We start from the raw sequence: 14,852 nt of genomic DNA on the forward strand, positions 1-14,852 counted from the left end.
GAGTAAATATATTATTTGTGTCTGACAATAATAGGGGAACTTTAAAGATTGCACTGAACTAGTAAAATAGTAAACAAATTAGACCAACCTATCTTCATGAAATGTGCTTTGTTGAAACTTGCACTTATTGCCAGCCTCGGAGTTGCAGTTTTTTAAAATATATTTGTTCAAGGTCTGTACTGCATTCTACTACAGCTGACTGATTAGGAATTGTTGTTATTTATGCTTTGGGTCTTTTGATCTGGCCTTGATGGCACATTTTGTAGACATATAGCTGATGTCACTGCTATTGACCTGCCTCTAATAATAACTCGAACAGTAATGATTTTCTGTCAGACAACCATTTGCTAGTGTCATAGCAACTGACAAGTCTGCACAGTATGTGTGGGACAAGCATTCTATGTAAAGTGTTCATTCAAGCGTAAAAGGCAGGATATCGAAGCCTTCAATGTAAACATTTGTACAGAAGAGGGCAGTGTTTCTCCAAACAGTAAAAAGAATGAAATTTAGACACTTTGCTTGTACTTTACAATTTGTTCCATTCCCCCGCCCCACCCACAACTTTCTTTTACTGAGAAATTGCAAATGAGATGATCACTATACTGCCAAAAGAAAGCAATGGCAGCATCATTTTTCAGAGCATAGACATTATTGGACAGTGGACAATTGGCTACAGACATTAATCAAAACCGTCTTGACATAAACAAAACACTCAGGGCAGGTATATACTGTCACTTCCTCCACTGTCTAAAATGAAACATGCTGCTACAAACTAATGCTTAATGTGAGTTATGATGCTCTGTACAAAATTATATTTTTGTGTAATGTTCCAGTTATCTGCCAATACTTCCTGCTCTTATGAATGACATTCAAAATTTGAAAACATAAATTTTATTTTTTGAACTGTTTAGTACATATTCCTGGACAAATGTATGCATTTATTATATTATTAATTTGATTCACCTGACCAGACATGAAATGACACACTGGAAGCCTAGGTATAAGGTAAATCAAGTATTTCTTTCAGTGTTATTGTAACCTGCAGGATGGTGTGGCATTCTTTATATATTTCTTAAGACTATGTTGTCTCTTCCATTAGTCAGATATCTTTTAGCATTTTCCAAGAAAATCGCTTCAGCATACTGCACTGTACTTACTGACACTATTGTGGAATTAGATCATTACCAGGTAGGCTCATAAAATCAGGATTATGAATTAAATGTATGAATTCTTTTAAAAAGCAACTTTACACAATTATCCATTTACTATAGAGTGGAAAAATTGCTAATATCCAGTAGGTTTAAAAATAATTAGTTGCTGCCCTAATCTTTCTGCGCTGGTGAAAATTCTTCTTACATATATGCACACCTCCTTGCCATTAGATCCTGAACTATCTTTAAGATATAGACTTCATCTGATGTTTGTAATGATATGAACATTTGTTTGGTACAGGTTCTACATTTCATAACAAGCAGTGTAAACTAAAGGTACAGTAAGTGCAACTGAATTAATCATACTCAATGATGGGTCAAAAGACCCTTTAAAAGAATATGAGCAAAGGTCTGAATGAAATGTTAATGTAATGTGGGAGCGTTTCCTGTTTATGAAACAATACTTGCAAGCCTGACAGAAAATGAGGAATTTGTAATATCGAAGATCAAAACATTTCACTATAAAAAACAGTCAATAATGGGCTGATTATCATACAAATGATAATGTACATTGATAACTGGAAAACAAATTTTCTGTCAAAAAAGATATCTTATTTTGTATGGCAGCATGGCACATTAATCGAGTTGAAGGCTATGCTGCTTCCCTGCTCCAGAAAGCTAACTGCTCCTCTGCAAAAAACCACTTAACAGATACAAAGTCACAGCATCATGCTTCAAAACCCAAAATCTATTTTCCGTATTTTAAAATTATGGAATGACATTATTAAAGTGGGCATCTTTTGTTCTACGCATCTAAGACCATGCAAACCAATTGTAGGTTTTGCTCCAACATTGTCACTGGTATAATGCTCATATCTTTGATCTCAAATGAGCAACTCTTCTTTGTACCTGCATGCAAATACAGTGAATTATGGCAATCCAAAGAAAATAGTTATGTCATAAATGACTATAAATTGTTACAGTACGCAAAACATTAATTCTTTCACAAAGGATAAACTTGGAACCATGTGAGCTGCTTTTTGAAAAAAGAAATGTTGTCTTGTTGCAATGGTTTCTTCCAATAAAGAGGTACTGTAGTGAAGTCTGTTCATTTACGTAGACCTGTAGAGAAAATAAGAAACCGGTCTATAAATATTCTCGGCCACCTTTTAAAGCCTTTTCTACTTAATTTAAAACATTTCATTTGCTCAATAGCTCAGTGAATACAGACATTAACTTTGTGAGTCATACCAGGCAAGATTTGATTCCTGATCAGATAGAGGGAATTAAAATTTAAATTGCTGATCTTGGGTTAGAGAGGGAAAGATTTTCCTTGTTTAAAGTCACTAACTATTGACCTCTATGGCAAGTGGGTGGGTGTCTGTTAAAGGCTGAATCAGGTTTGGCCTTGAAGCCCCCACAAACAAATAGACTGTCAACCATCACTGTCAGGGCTTACATGAATAATGGCCAAGGGTGAGGTACTGAAGGACAACTTGTACAAGCAGAACCATCCAGTAAGCTATCAAAAGCTCTAGAGAAATAAGAGGGATAAAAATGAGCGAGCAACAATATTTGTTAGTGGCAGTAAGAGTTTATTAACAAGTTGTCCAAATGCAAAGCGTAAAATAGAATGTAGAATAAACATGAAAGAAATTGATATTAAGTTATTTATAATCCCCAGAGTATAAAGAAGCTATTACACAGCTTTCTTTGGGATGGAGTCAGGTGAGTGATGGGTTATTACATAACAGAAAGTTTCAATTTTCCCGAAGATAAACCTTTTTGTAGTGGATATCCCATTTAATGGTCTTGCTAATAATGAACAAGTTCCACTCGCCAAAAAAATGACTGGCAGAAGGAATTATGAGGAATAACTATACATTAGTAAAACCTGACCTGATGTTTGGGTCTCAGGACTAGTTGTTTAGAGGGCTGGTACTTTAGTATTTACTCTACTAAGTCATCAGGATTAAAACAATATTTAACTTTCCATGTAACATGGAAAGTTTCTTCTCTACCGCAGATTTTCATTGCTGATAGGGGTTTCCACATTGGAATTTGCAGGACATTTGCGATAGCCTAGTGGTATTATTGCTAGGCTATTAATTCAGAGACCCAGGTAATACTCTTGGGATCTGGGTTTAAATCCTACCATGGCAGATGATGGAATTTAAATTAAATTTTTTAAAAATCTGGAATGAGGGGTCTATGGTGACAATGAAACCATTACCGATTAAGAGGGGGGAAAAATCTGGTTAACTAATGCCGTTCAGGGAAGGAAATCTGCTATCCTTACTTGGTCTGGCCTAAATATGACTCCAGATCCACAGTAATATAGCTGACTAATAATAACTAGGGATGGGCAATAAATTCAGGCCTAACCCCTGAATGAATAAAAGAAGTGATTAAGGATTTAATTTTTAATGCAATATAGTCTTTTCATTCAGCCTAACCAGCAACTACTGTATCAGTGCTTAACCTTGTACAGAAGAACATGACAGGGTGGAGATGAATGAAAAATAAATACACTTAAGGTTATTTTGAGGATATACTCCAATCCATTTGGAACCTAGGAAAGCTCAGAATTAGGATATACCTGTCTTCACAGTCCATCTAACCAATCCTAAACTGTAAGCTTACAATCACTTTGGTTGCATATTCACTGATTCATCATTGAGTCTCCATGTAAATTCATGATTGGAAGGGTACATACAATCCCAGAACTGTGGAAGAAATATTTATTTTTTAGGAAATCTTGCAAATAATTGCCTCTGCTCCTCTATTGTGCATTAGCCCTCAAATTCATTAATCTTTAAAGTGAGTACTTTGATCAGCATCTTTGATTTAACCTCAATGAAATATCTAAGCACTAACTCCAGATATAGCCCATTACAAACATTTCCAGCATGAAATATATCAGGAACAATAGGCCATAACTAAACCACTCCATGAAATAGCATTGTCAGGACAGACAATGTTGTTATCTCTATTATACTTATTAAAGAGTTTTTTTTTAACACTTGCTGTTTTATTTTAGTACATTGATTATCACCTTTTAGTTAGTTATCAATTGACATCAAATCATTTTTGTAATGAATAAGTCTTAAGTTAGTGAAAAATACTGGATTTATGTTTTATGATGAAAAACTTTAATTTGTATGTATTATAGGATGTTGTGTCTTTACATTGGGAATTTATTGTCACCTATCGTAATGTTGCTTTAAGGAGAAAAATAAACAGGAGTGGTGTGAGGTTATCACTGGGACATGATCTCCAATGAGGCTAGCATTAGCAATAAGTGGAAGCCAAAATTAGAACCGTAAACATAGGATGTAACTTAAGGTTAGATTGTTGCAGAGAAGTCATAAGCACTCTTCCCATAGATTGAGAATTGCAAATATTAGTGTTCCAAAGAAAGTCAAAGTGGAGTCAAACTGTTAGCTTTGTTTCTCTCCTGGAGATACTGCCAAAGCTGCCATCACTGCCATATGTCCATCATCTATAATTTTCATTTCACATCTCCCACATCCACTATACTTCGCTATTTCTTTGAGAAAAGTCATTAGTTGCATTAAACAGAGTACACAGATTCAGATTAAATGCTGTGAAATCTGTCTGAAAAAGGATATAAGAACAGGACACTTGTCAGGGGCCTTTACACTTACCAGGGATAGCATGAGGTACTTGTTGGAAACACTTGGTGGGAGAGAAAGTTAAGAGATGGTAGTAAAGCACTTGCTAGAAAGTTAGCACTAGTGTGGGACATTTCTAAACAACAGATAATTACCATAGGTAAAAACCCAGATCAGTATTCGAGCAAAAGGCCTTAAGAGAAAGGAAGCATTCATTCCTTTTTAGGAAGCTGCTTCCACTCAGCAGCAGCTGTGAACTGTGCAACTACTTTATCAAGCACTCAGCAAGCAGTTGTGAACTGTATAGCTACAGCAGTTAAGGCAAACTAGGAAATTAGCATTTATGTTGTAAAGCTGTGAAGGGGTTTGTATGCATATTAGAGTTAAGTTGCCTCAGCTAAATTCTCAAAGGACACGATAAATTAAGAGACCAGATTCCAGGAACTAAGAGAAGACCTCACTGAAAGACATACTGACTCTAATCTTTGTACCAAGCAATGCCTTGACTAATGATGATTGTTAAATGTTTGTTATCCAATCAATCTTGTTACATTAGCATCCCAAATGAGTGATTGTTCTTTGTGCCAAAACGCTTATCCCTTTACAGAAATCTTCTTCCTTTGGGATTCAGTATATGGTCCAGAGTTCTACAGTATGGAGTCTCAAACAGGAGTTGAATGTTAAATGGGATGTAAGGCTGGCAATGGGGAACCCATAAGTTCAAGGGAGCCACATACACAGGAGCTACAAATGGGAACTTTGGTCATGCCCATTTTCCACTTTGCACTACAATCCAGTGAAGCATGTTGGTGATCATCCCCACCGAATTCGGTATAGCTTCTGTTTTGTGACCAATCAGTACCAGTATTATGTCTTTATTCAGACAAGGTTGCTAAAATGGAAAATAGACAGGTTAAAGGTATTGCGTGTTGCTAGTACAAAAAGCCATTAGGGTGACAGGAGGTAATTACTTACAGATAAACTGGCTTTAATAGTACATGAGAGGGTTTCTGAGGCACATGGTAGACGGAGAATGAATCAAATCCACCTATAAAATCAACTGCAATCACAACATAATTGTAAATAAATAATATGTATGAAGAGCTCCTTTCCATGGTTAAAGCAAAGCAACCAAACAGCAATTATAAACAAAAAATATAACAAATTGATCAAGATAAAGTTAAAATAAAAACAAATTATAGCTGAAATACAAGATCAATCACATGTTTAGCAACTAATTTGTAAAGGTATTGCTTCAAGTAGGAAGTAGCAGGAGAGAAGATTTGGATCCACTAATTCTAATCCAATGTTATTTGAAGCCTGCAGTTAATCATATTTGCAATTTCAAATAGGCAACTAAATGCTGTCAACAACATGAAGAGTTGAAGAAGTCCTGTGTGATAGAAGGTTTATCATCTGACTTGAACTTCCATTTTAAAAAATAAAATGAAACCTGTAGCTCTATTCAGGGTTAGACACTATCAAGGGCTGTGTTTGCATCCGAGGCTTGACATTTATTCTAACTCAGTTCCCCAGAATAGCATATTGAAGGTGTAAGATGGATGAATTAATATCCACAGCTGAAGCAAAGTTATTTTCTTACTTTCAAGGCTTCTAGTCATAAGGAGTTATAGTTTAGTAATCTTTGGTCAAATACACTTTTCATTTGTTGTCTAAAGTCAACCGTTCTATAAAACTGTTGTAAGAACTTTTCAGGAATGCAATCAGATCTAATGCAATTGGCAAAAGGTAAGGTAAAAGGCAGCCTTCATTCTCTTTTTTACTTACAATTTAAGGTTATTTTCCATCGAAGTAATGTTTTGCAGGTATGTGGCTTCACAAAGATAAAACAAGGATCACTCTGGCAATCTTTATAGAAGGTACATATTTTCAAAGCTCTTACATGCATCAGTGTTCTGAGTGACATCAGAATTGAGAGGTGAGCAGGAAACATAGAACATAGAACATGGGCGGCACGGTGGCCCAGTGGTTAGCACTGTTGCCTCACAGCGCCTGAGACCTGGGTTCAATTCCTGCCTCAGGCGACTGACTGTGTGGAGTTTGCACATTCTCCCTGTGTCTGCGTGGGTTTCCTCCGGGTGCTTCGGTTTCCTCCCACAGTCCAAAGATGTGCAGGGTCAGGTGAATTGGCCATACTAAATTGCCCGTAGTGTTAGGTAAGGGGTAAATGTAGGGGTATGGGTGGGTTTCGCTTCGGCGGGTCGGTGTGGACTTGTTGGGCCGAAGGGCCTGTTTCCACACTGTAATCTAATCTAATCTAATGTAATCTAATCTAAACATTACAGCGCAGTACAGGCCTTTCAGCCCTCGATGTTGCGCCGACCTGTCATACCAATCTGAACCCCATTTAGCCTACACTATTCCATTTACATCCATATGCTTGTCCAATGACGACTTAAATGTACTTAAAGTTGGCAAATCTACTACCATTGCAGGCAAAGCATTCCATACCCTTACTATTCTCTGAGTAAAGAAAGACTGAACTCTCTAGGGTATTTTTCTCTACAATGTCTAGTCCAAGAGTGACAAGACTGAGGTCTTTAAAATTCTGAAATGCTTTGCTAGAGAAGATTCAGTGAAGATATTTTCATTTGCAGGTGAGGCCAATACTGGGGTCCATAAATAAATACTTATGTTTGGAGTGCAATGTTGATTGATTTAAATCTGTGAACCCTAGCTTAATGGGGATGATTTGAGTATGATCTACAGCGAAACCAATGGATTACTACATGGCTTACAGGGAATATGGACCATAAATATGGATAGTCACCAAGAAATTCAAATGAGAATTCAAGATAAACTCCTTTGCCTAGAGAGGAGGAATATATAGCATTCACTATCGCAAGTATTGCCAGAGATGAATTACATACGTGCGTTGAAGAAGAATCTGGATAAACACAAGACGAAAAAATTAACAGAAGGGTAATTTAATAGGATTTAATGAGAGGTGTAAAATGAGCTTCATGTACAACATACACAACATATTGGGCTCAGTGGCCTGTTTTTGTGCTATAAACATTGTGTAACATGGTTGCCTATTTCCTGACAAAGAACAAGGCAAGTCTGCATTAAATCTCTGCATGAAAAATGCAATTTCTCAAAGTTGAACCAATATAAAATATCATCCATCTTTATTGTAGTACATGCTGTAGCAGAAAGACCATATTAACAATCTACATGATAGCTCAATGCGCTATTGGCATTTTCCTCCTTGTATGTCCATGTAATTTATACATTCCAATTAAAAAGACATCTTTTCCTCATTATGGAAAAATATGGAAAAAAATGTCATCAGCTTTCTAGAAAAGATTTTGAGTAAAGTGGAAATGTCATGGTGCCGACAGTTCCAAGTCAAGGTAAATGCTACTGTCATGTTGAGTGAAGAAAGCAAATTAGATATAACGCAATTAGAGAAGCATGGAGAAGACATGCTGGTCAGTGAACCCAAGACATTTCTGCTAATTCAAAATGGTCTTAACAAAGTGCATAACAAGCTGAAATGTCACATGGTGCAGAGAAGAAAAAATAATTAGAATGTGACTAAGTGAGAATGAAACTGAAGGAACAGTCAATGCTCCGCAAAAGCTATTATTATTGATTATTTTAACAAGGTCTATACATCATTCCTTATTTGTCTAACTACACCAGCATCAATATATCCCATTACTTAGAGCCATAGAATCATAGAATCCCTACAGTATGGAAGCAAGCCATTCACACATGAGTCCACACCGACCCTCCAAGAAGCATCCCATCCAGACCCTCCAACCCATCTCCCATTCCTTATAACCTTGCATTTCCAATGGCTAATCCAACCACATATCCATGGACACTATGGGTAATTAGCATTACTGCGGGAGGAAACTGGAGCACTCAGAGGGAATACAGGCAGACATGAGGAGAATGTGTAAATTCCACACAAACAATCACCTAAGGTTGGAATCAAATCCAGGTCCCTGGCACTGTGAGGCAGCAATGCTAACCACTGTGCCACCCCAGTCATCGAGTCATAGAGTCATTAAGCACAGAACCAGAGCCTTCTGCCCAATTCATCCATGCCAACCAGGTTTCCCAAACTAAACCAATGCAATTTGCCTGCATTTGGTCCATATCCCTACAAGCCTTGCCTATTCATTTTCCTGCCCAAATATCTTTGAAGATGTTGTAACTGTACCTACATCTACCACTTCCTCTGGCAACTGATTCCACATAACCACCACCTTCTGCATGAAAAGGTTGGCCCTTAAGTCCCTTTTAAATTTTTCTCCTCTCACTTTAAATCTATGTCCTATAGTTTTGAACTCTCCCACCCTCAGGAAACAACCGTTGCTAGTCACCTTTCCTATGTCACTCACGATTTTATAAACATCTAGCAAGGTCATCCCTCAACTTCCTACACTCCCAGCCTATAACTGAAACCCTCCAGTCCCAGTAACATCCATTTAAATCTTTTCTCAACTCTTTTCAATTTAACAATATCTTTCCTATAGCAGGGCAACTAGAACTGTATGCAGTACTCCAAAAGTGGCCTCACCAAGGTCCTGTACTGCTCTGACCAATAGGATTAGACAGTATGGCAAAGGGATGAAAATAACAGATCAATTGTGGAAAGGGTGGGGGAATAGTGGGGGTGTGAATGGTTGTAAAATTCTGCTGCATACCACACAACCCATTCCCAACACCACCCAACCCGTCCCCACATTTTTGCCAGCAGTGGGATATGCATTTGGAGGCCTGCCCGTGGACCAATCAAAACTAATAAATAACCACATAAGGGCCTCCTCCCACTTCCTCTGGGATTTAACCCTCAATGGAGAGACCCACACCATGCCCGGCAGCTTTTACCATTTGGACTACTGGCTGAATGGACTTGGAGCACAATGGGCCCATGTACTCATTGAAGTCCCCTTAAGACTATTCCATTTCTGTTTTTCTCTCCTTCCTGCCTACTCCGCACTAGACCCCACCCAACTTGCCCCCATCATCAGGACCCACCAGCTCAGCCTCAGCAATGAACTCCTCTCTCTGGACTTACCTTCACAATTGGCTCAAAGATTATCACTGTTGAGAACTAGATGCAGTCCATTGTGGCACTGCTGGAACCAGAGAGCTGCTGGCCATATGATTAGCGGGTAACTCTCAGAACTGAGGCTTCTTCCACAGACAGAGGTGAACGTCTCACTCTGAGCCAATTAATGGCTTTGTCCTGATGCAAAATGCAGTTCATACCTTTATGCTTATTACCTAGAGACATGGTGTTTGCTTAGACTCGTTTAACGCCAGGTACTTATGTCCAAATATATATGCAAATATACTATTCAAATGGATAATGGAAATACGTGCACATAAGCATAGACATCCAGATACACATACACACAAGCACTTATGCAAAAGTGCATTCCTCGAAAGGCTGCCTGGGTATTATAATTTGAGATTCATGATTCTCTATGATACATTTTACATCAAGGAGCAAAGCTCAAGGTGAATCATGAAATTTTCAAAACCTTTAACAGTGAAAAATACATGATTATAATTCAAAAGTATCTATACAAAATACTTCCCAATCTAGTTTTTAATTACCATCAGACCACATTAGAGCAGTCAGGATTTAGAGGCTGGACTGTCCTGAATGGGACCTTTGGAGGAAGGGCAGGAAGAAATCCCCTCCACTCAAGGGTAACATCGTAAGCCAAGAAACGGCTTTTTTCATAATTGGCACTTGCTGCTGTATTTCAGGAGTTAAAGATTCCAAAGCTATTTTGCCAATGACTGAGGAAAGACAGGTGACTAAGATAAATGAGGGGTAGGGTGGTAGATGGGGTAGGGAAGCAATGAACCAGGTGGATATAGTGCTGTGTCAGTGAGATAAGGAGGGTGACAGGTAAGTGGATGAGTGCTTGGGTAGGTCAGAGAGATTGGGTTGAGGCTGGGGATAGTTGTTGGATCTGAATAGAATTGAAATTTGCCATACAGTGAAAAGTTTTATAAATCATCCCACCATGACACCTACCTCAATGACAGAAGTGATACATAATAATAAAGAAAAGTAAAATTAAGACAAAGTTAATAGCTCATGGTTCAGGGAAAGCCAGGTCAGGAATAATGGAATACCCTGAAGATTTAGCCAGGACAAGATTGCCACACCGGGCCAAGGGAATATTGGGCTGGAGGCCTCTGCTGAAGAAGACTGCCATGCCAGGCTGAGACCACCACTGGACAAGACCATCTGCCAAGCCACTGGAATACCAGGATGCCAAAGATGAAGAAGATTGCCACACAGGGACAAGACCTCCACATGTGAACAAGATCATCAAGACAAGACCGCCACGCTGGGACAATGTCGCCACACTGGGACATGCTCACCACGCTGGGACATGCTCACCACGCTGGGACATGATCACCACGCTGGGACATGATCGCCACGCTGGAACAACATCAACACGCCAGGACAACATTGACATGGCGGGACAACATTGACATGGCGGGACAACATTGGCACGCTGAGACATGATCGCCACACTGGGACAACATCAACACGCCGGGACAACATTGACATGATGGGACAACATCGCCACGCTGAGGCATGATCGCCACGCTGAGACATGATCGCCACGCTGGGACAACATCAACACACCAGGACAACATTGGCACGCTGGGACAACATCACTACGCTGGCACATGATCCACACGCTAGGATATGATCGCCACGCTGAGACATGATCACCACGGTGAGACATAATCACCACGCTGGGAAAACATCACCACGCTGGGACAACATCAACATGCCAGGACAACATCAACATGCCGGGACCACATTGCCACACTGGCACATGATCCACACGCTGGGACACGATCGCCACGCTGGGACATGATCGCCACGCTGGGACATGATTGCCACGCTGGGAGGTGATTGCCACACTGGGACAACATCGCCACACTGGGACATGATCACCACACTGGGTCATGATCACCACGCTGGGACATGATCACCATGCTGGGACAACATTGCCACACTGGGTCATGATCGCCACACTGGGACATGATCGCCACACTGGGACATGATCACCACACTGGGACATGATCACCACACTGGGACATGATCACCACACTGGGTCATGATCACCACGCTGGGACATGAAACCATGCTGGGACAACATTGCCACACTGGGTCAACATCGCCATACTGGGACATGATCACCACACTGGGACATGATCACCACGCCGGGACAACATCGCAACACTGGGACATGATCACCACACTGGGACAACATCGCTACACTGGGACATGATACAACATCGCCACACTGAGACATGATCACCACGCCGGGACAACATCGCCACACTGGGACATGATCGCCACGCTGGGACAACATCGCCACACTGAGACATGATCACCACGCCGGGACAACATCGCCACACTGGGACATGATCGCCACGCTGGGACAACATCGCCACACTGAGACATGATCACCACGCCGGGACAACATCGCCACACTGGGACATGATCACCACACTGGGGCATAATCGCCATGCTGAGACATGATCACCACGCTGGAACATGTTCGACACACTGGGACATGATCACCACGCTGGAACATGTTCGCCACACTGGGACATGATCACCACGCTGAAACATGATCACCACGCTGAAACATGATCACCACGCTGGGACATGATCACCACGCTGGGACATGATCACCACGCTGAAACATGATCACCACGCTGAAACATGATCACCACGCTGAAACATGATCACCACGCTGAAACATGATCATGTATATGACATAAACAGCCCTTCCTTCATCTATCAACTTGGTCACTTCCTCGACAAATTCTCTACAGTTGGTAAGGCACGATCCCCCCGCACAAAACCATGTTGCCTATCACTGAAAAGCCTATTTGTTTTAAAATATAAATAGATCCGATCCCTCAGTACCTTCTCCATCAAACGTCCCACCACTGACAACAGTCTCACTGGTCTGTAGTTACCCGGAATATCCCTAATACTCTTCCCGTGTAGGGGGACAAGATGAGCAGCACTCCAGTCCTCTGGCACCTGACCTGTATTTAATAATTCCACAAAAATATCCGTCAGTGCCCCAGCTATTTCCTCTTGCCTCCCTCAGCAACCTGGGATAGATCCCATCTGGTCCTGGGGATTTGTCCACCTTAATAACCTCTAGCCTACACAACATGTCTTCCCTACTTATGTCAACGTGATCCAGAATAATCAAACTTCTATCTCTAATCTCAACATTCATCATGTTCCTCTCCTCAGTGAACACTGATGCAAAATAACCATTCAGAATCTCACCCATTCTCTCAGGTTCATCGTACAGCCTTCCATAGTTATTCTTTAGTGGATCAATCCTTTCTCTAGTTAGCCATTTGCTTCTTATATGAGAATAAAATGTTTTGGGATTCTGCGTAATTCTGCTCGCTCAAGCCAATTCATGACCACTTTTAGCCCACTTGACCCCTCGTTTAAGACTTGTCCTACTATTCCGAAATTCTTCCAAGGCCCGTTCTGTTCTTAGCTGCCGAGACCTTATGTGTGCTTCTCTTTTCCTCTTGGGTAGTCGTATAATTTCTCATGCCATCCACGGTTCACGAATCTTGCCCTTCCTATCCTTTGCTTTCAACGGGACACGCCAGTCCTGCACTACCTTGAACTTCTCTTTGAAAGCCTCCCACATCTCAAGTAAGGATTTCGCTTCAAAGAGCTGTGTCAAATCCACATTTCCGAGGTCCTACCTAATTTTGATAAACTTGGGCTTGGCCCAGTTTAGTACTCTTCCCTTAGGACCACTCTCTTTTTATCTACGACTATTCTAAAACTTACAAAATTGTGTTCACTGTTCTCAAAGAAATCCCCCACCGCAACTTCTACCACCTGCTCTGGCTCGTTCCTCAGTAAAAGGTCCAATATGACCCCTTCCCTCGTCGGACTATTGACATACTGCTCTATCCCTCAACTAAGTCTCATTCATATCCGTAAAATCATACTCAAAGGTATTAATTCGAGGTCTAAATTCATCTGCCTTAACTTTTACGCTTCTCGAATTAATACAAATGCATCTCAGACCACATGTGCTCCCTCCTACTCCCTCACTTAGTCACGCTGACTTCAATATCTCTTTCCTTACACGCTTTAGTTTCTACCTCCTCACTATCTGCTAACTTCCTTATGTAGTTCCCCCCTGTGTCACATTCGTTTAATGTCTGCGCAACAGCGTTAGCGAGGGGACACTTAAGGACATTAGCTCCAGTCCACCCCAGGAATAGAACGCCCAATTTCCAATAGTCCCAGATTCCTCACAAACGGTGCCAATTTCCGAAAAATCTGAACCCAACACTATTGCACCATCTCTCAGCCCTTCGTTCATCTTTTCTCTTCTTTCATTTCTACTGTCCCCAGCTATATCAGTGCGCAGGCCTACCCAGAGCCGACTGGCTGCCGAGGAAAGTCCTTTTTGAGGGAAATATACCTTCCCAGCAGACCTCAGCTCCTCGCTCTCACTGCTCCCTCTGCTACTGAAAATGGAGGCTGGGAATCGCGTAATGTGTCACTGACTTCCTGAATCTGCCCAAAACTCTCTTTACAATCGACACAAGTCAGGATGTTGAGGGAATAATTCCAAATTGCATTGTTGGATGAAAATTCAACAACACTCTGGGAATTCATCATCATAGAAGACAATCAGCCACCATCGTTGGCTTCACATTCACAAATGTCCTCTACATCAACATATAACGCTAAAGAGCAATAATGTGTGCTCCCCGCAGGATGCACCACAGAAATTTTCAAAAGATACTTAGGAAACGTCTTCCAAACTTACAAGCATTTTCTTCGAGAAGGACATCTGTCAGTTGACTCCCATGCCACTCACCATCGTGACTTGACAATCTATTCGCCGTTTCTTCAGTGTGGCTGGATTAATGCTCGGATCACCTCCCTCACGGAATTGTGTATTTACCTACAGCATGTGGACTGGCAACGTTTCAAAAAGGCAGCTCACCAATATCTTCTTAATGGGCAGATTTA

The 14,852-nt window shown here is 40.7% G+C and overlaps 1 protein-coding gene across 7 annotated transcripts in view; it reads right to left on the minus strand.

The window, feature by feature from the left end:
• Window positions 1-875: 875 nt before the first annotated feature.
• Window positions 876-14,852, minus strand: part of LOC122560139 (sodium/potassium-transporting ATPase subunit beta-1-interacting protein 3-like) — a 209,890-nt gene continuing 195,913 nt past the window's right edge. For 5 of the 7 annotated variants that reach the window (XR_006314669.1, XM_043710428.1, XM_043710427.1 and 2 more), the window contains 2 exons: window positions 5,762-5,846; window positions 876-2,273 (listed from right to left, as the gene is read on the minus strand). Coding sequence is in view for 5 of the 7 variants with exons in the window: in XM_043710428.1 (XP_043566363.1) it covers window positions 2,264-2,273; window positions 5,762-5,846 (95 nt within the window). In the remaining 2 variants the exon portion in view is untranslated. Of the gene's footprint in view, window positions 2,274-5,761; window positions 5,847-14,852 lie in introns of those variants that run through there. The other 2 variants (XM_043710429.1, XM_043710430.1) reach the window with 2 other exon arrangements.

The sequence above is a fragment of the Chiloscyllium plagiosum genome, chromosome 20 (genome assembly GCF_004010195.1).
Source record: "Chiloscyllium plagiosum isolate BGI_BamShark_2017 chromosome 20, ASM401019v2, whole genome shotgun sequence".
Lineage (NCBI taxonomy): Eukaryota > Metazoa > Chordata > Chondrichthyes > Orectolobiformes > Hemiscylliidae > Chiloscyllium > Chiloscyllium plagiosum.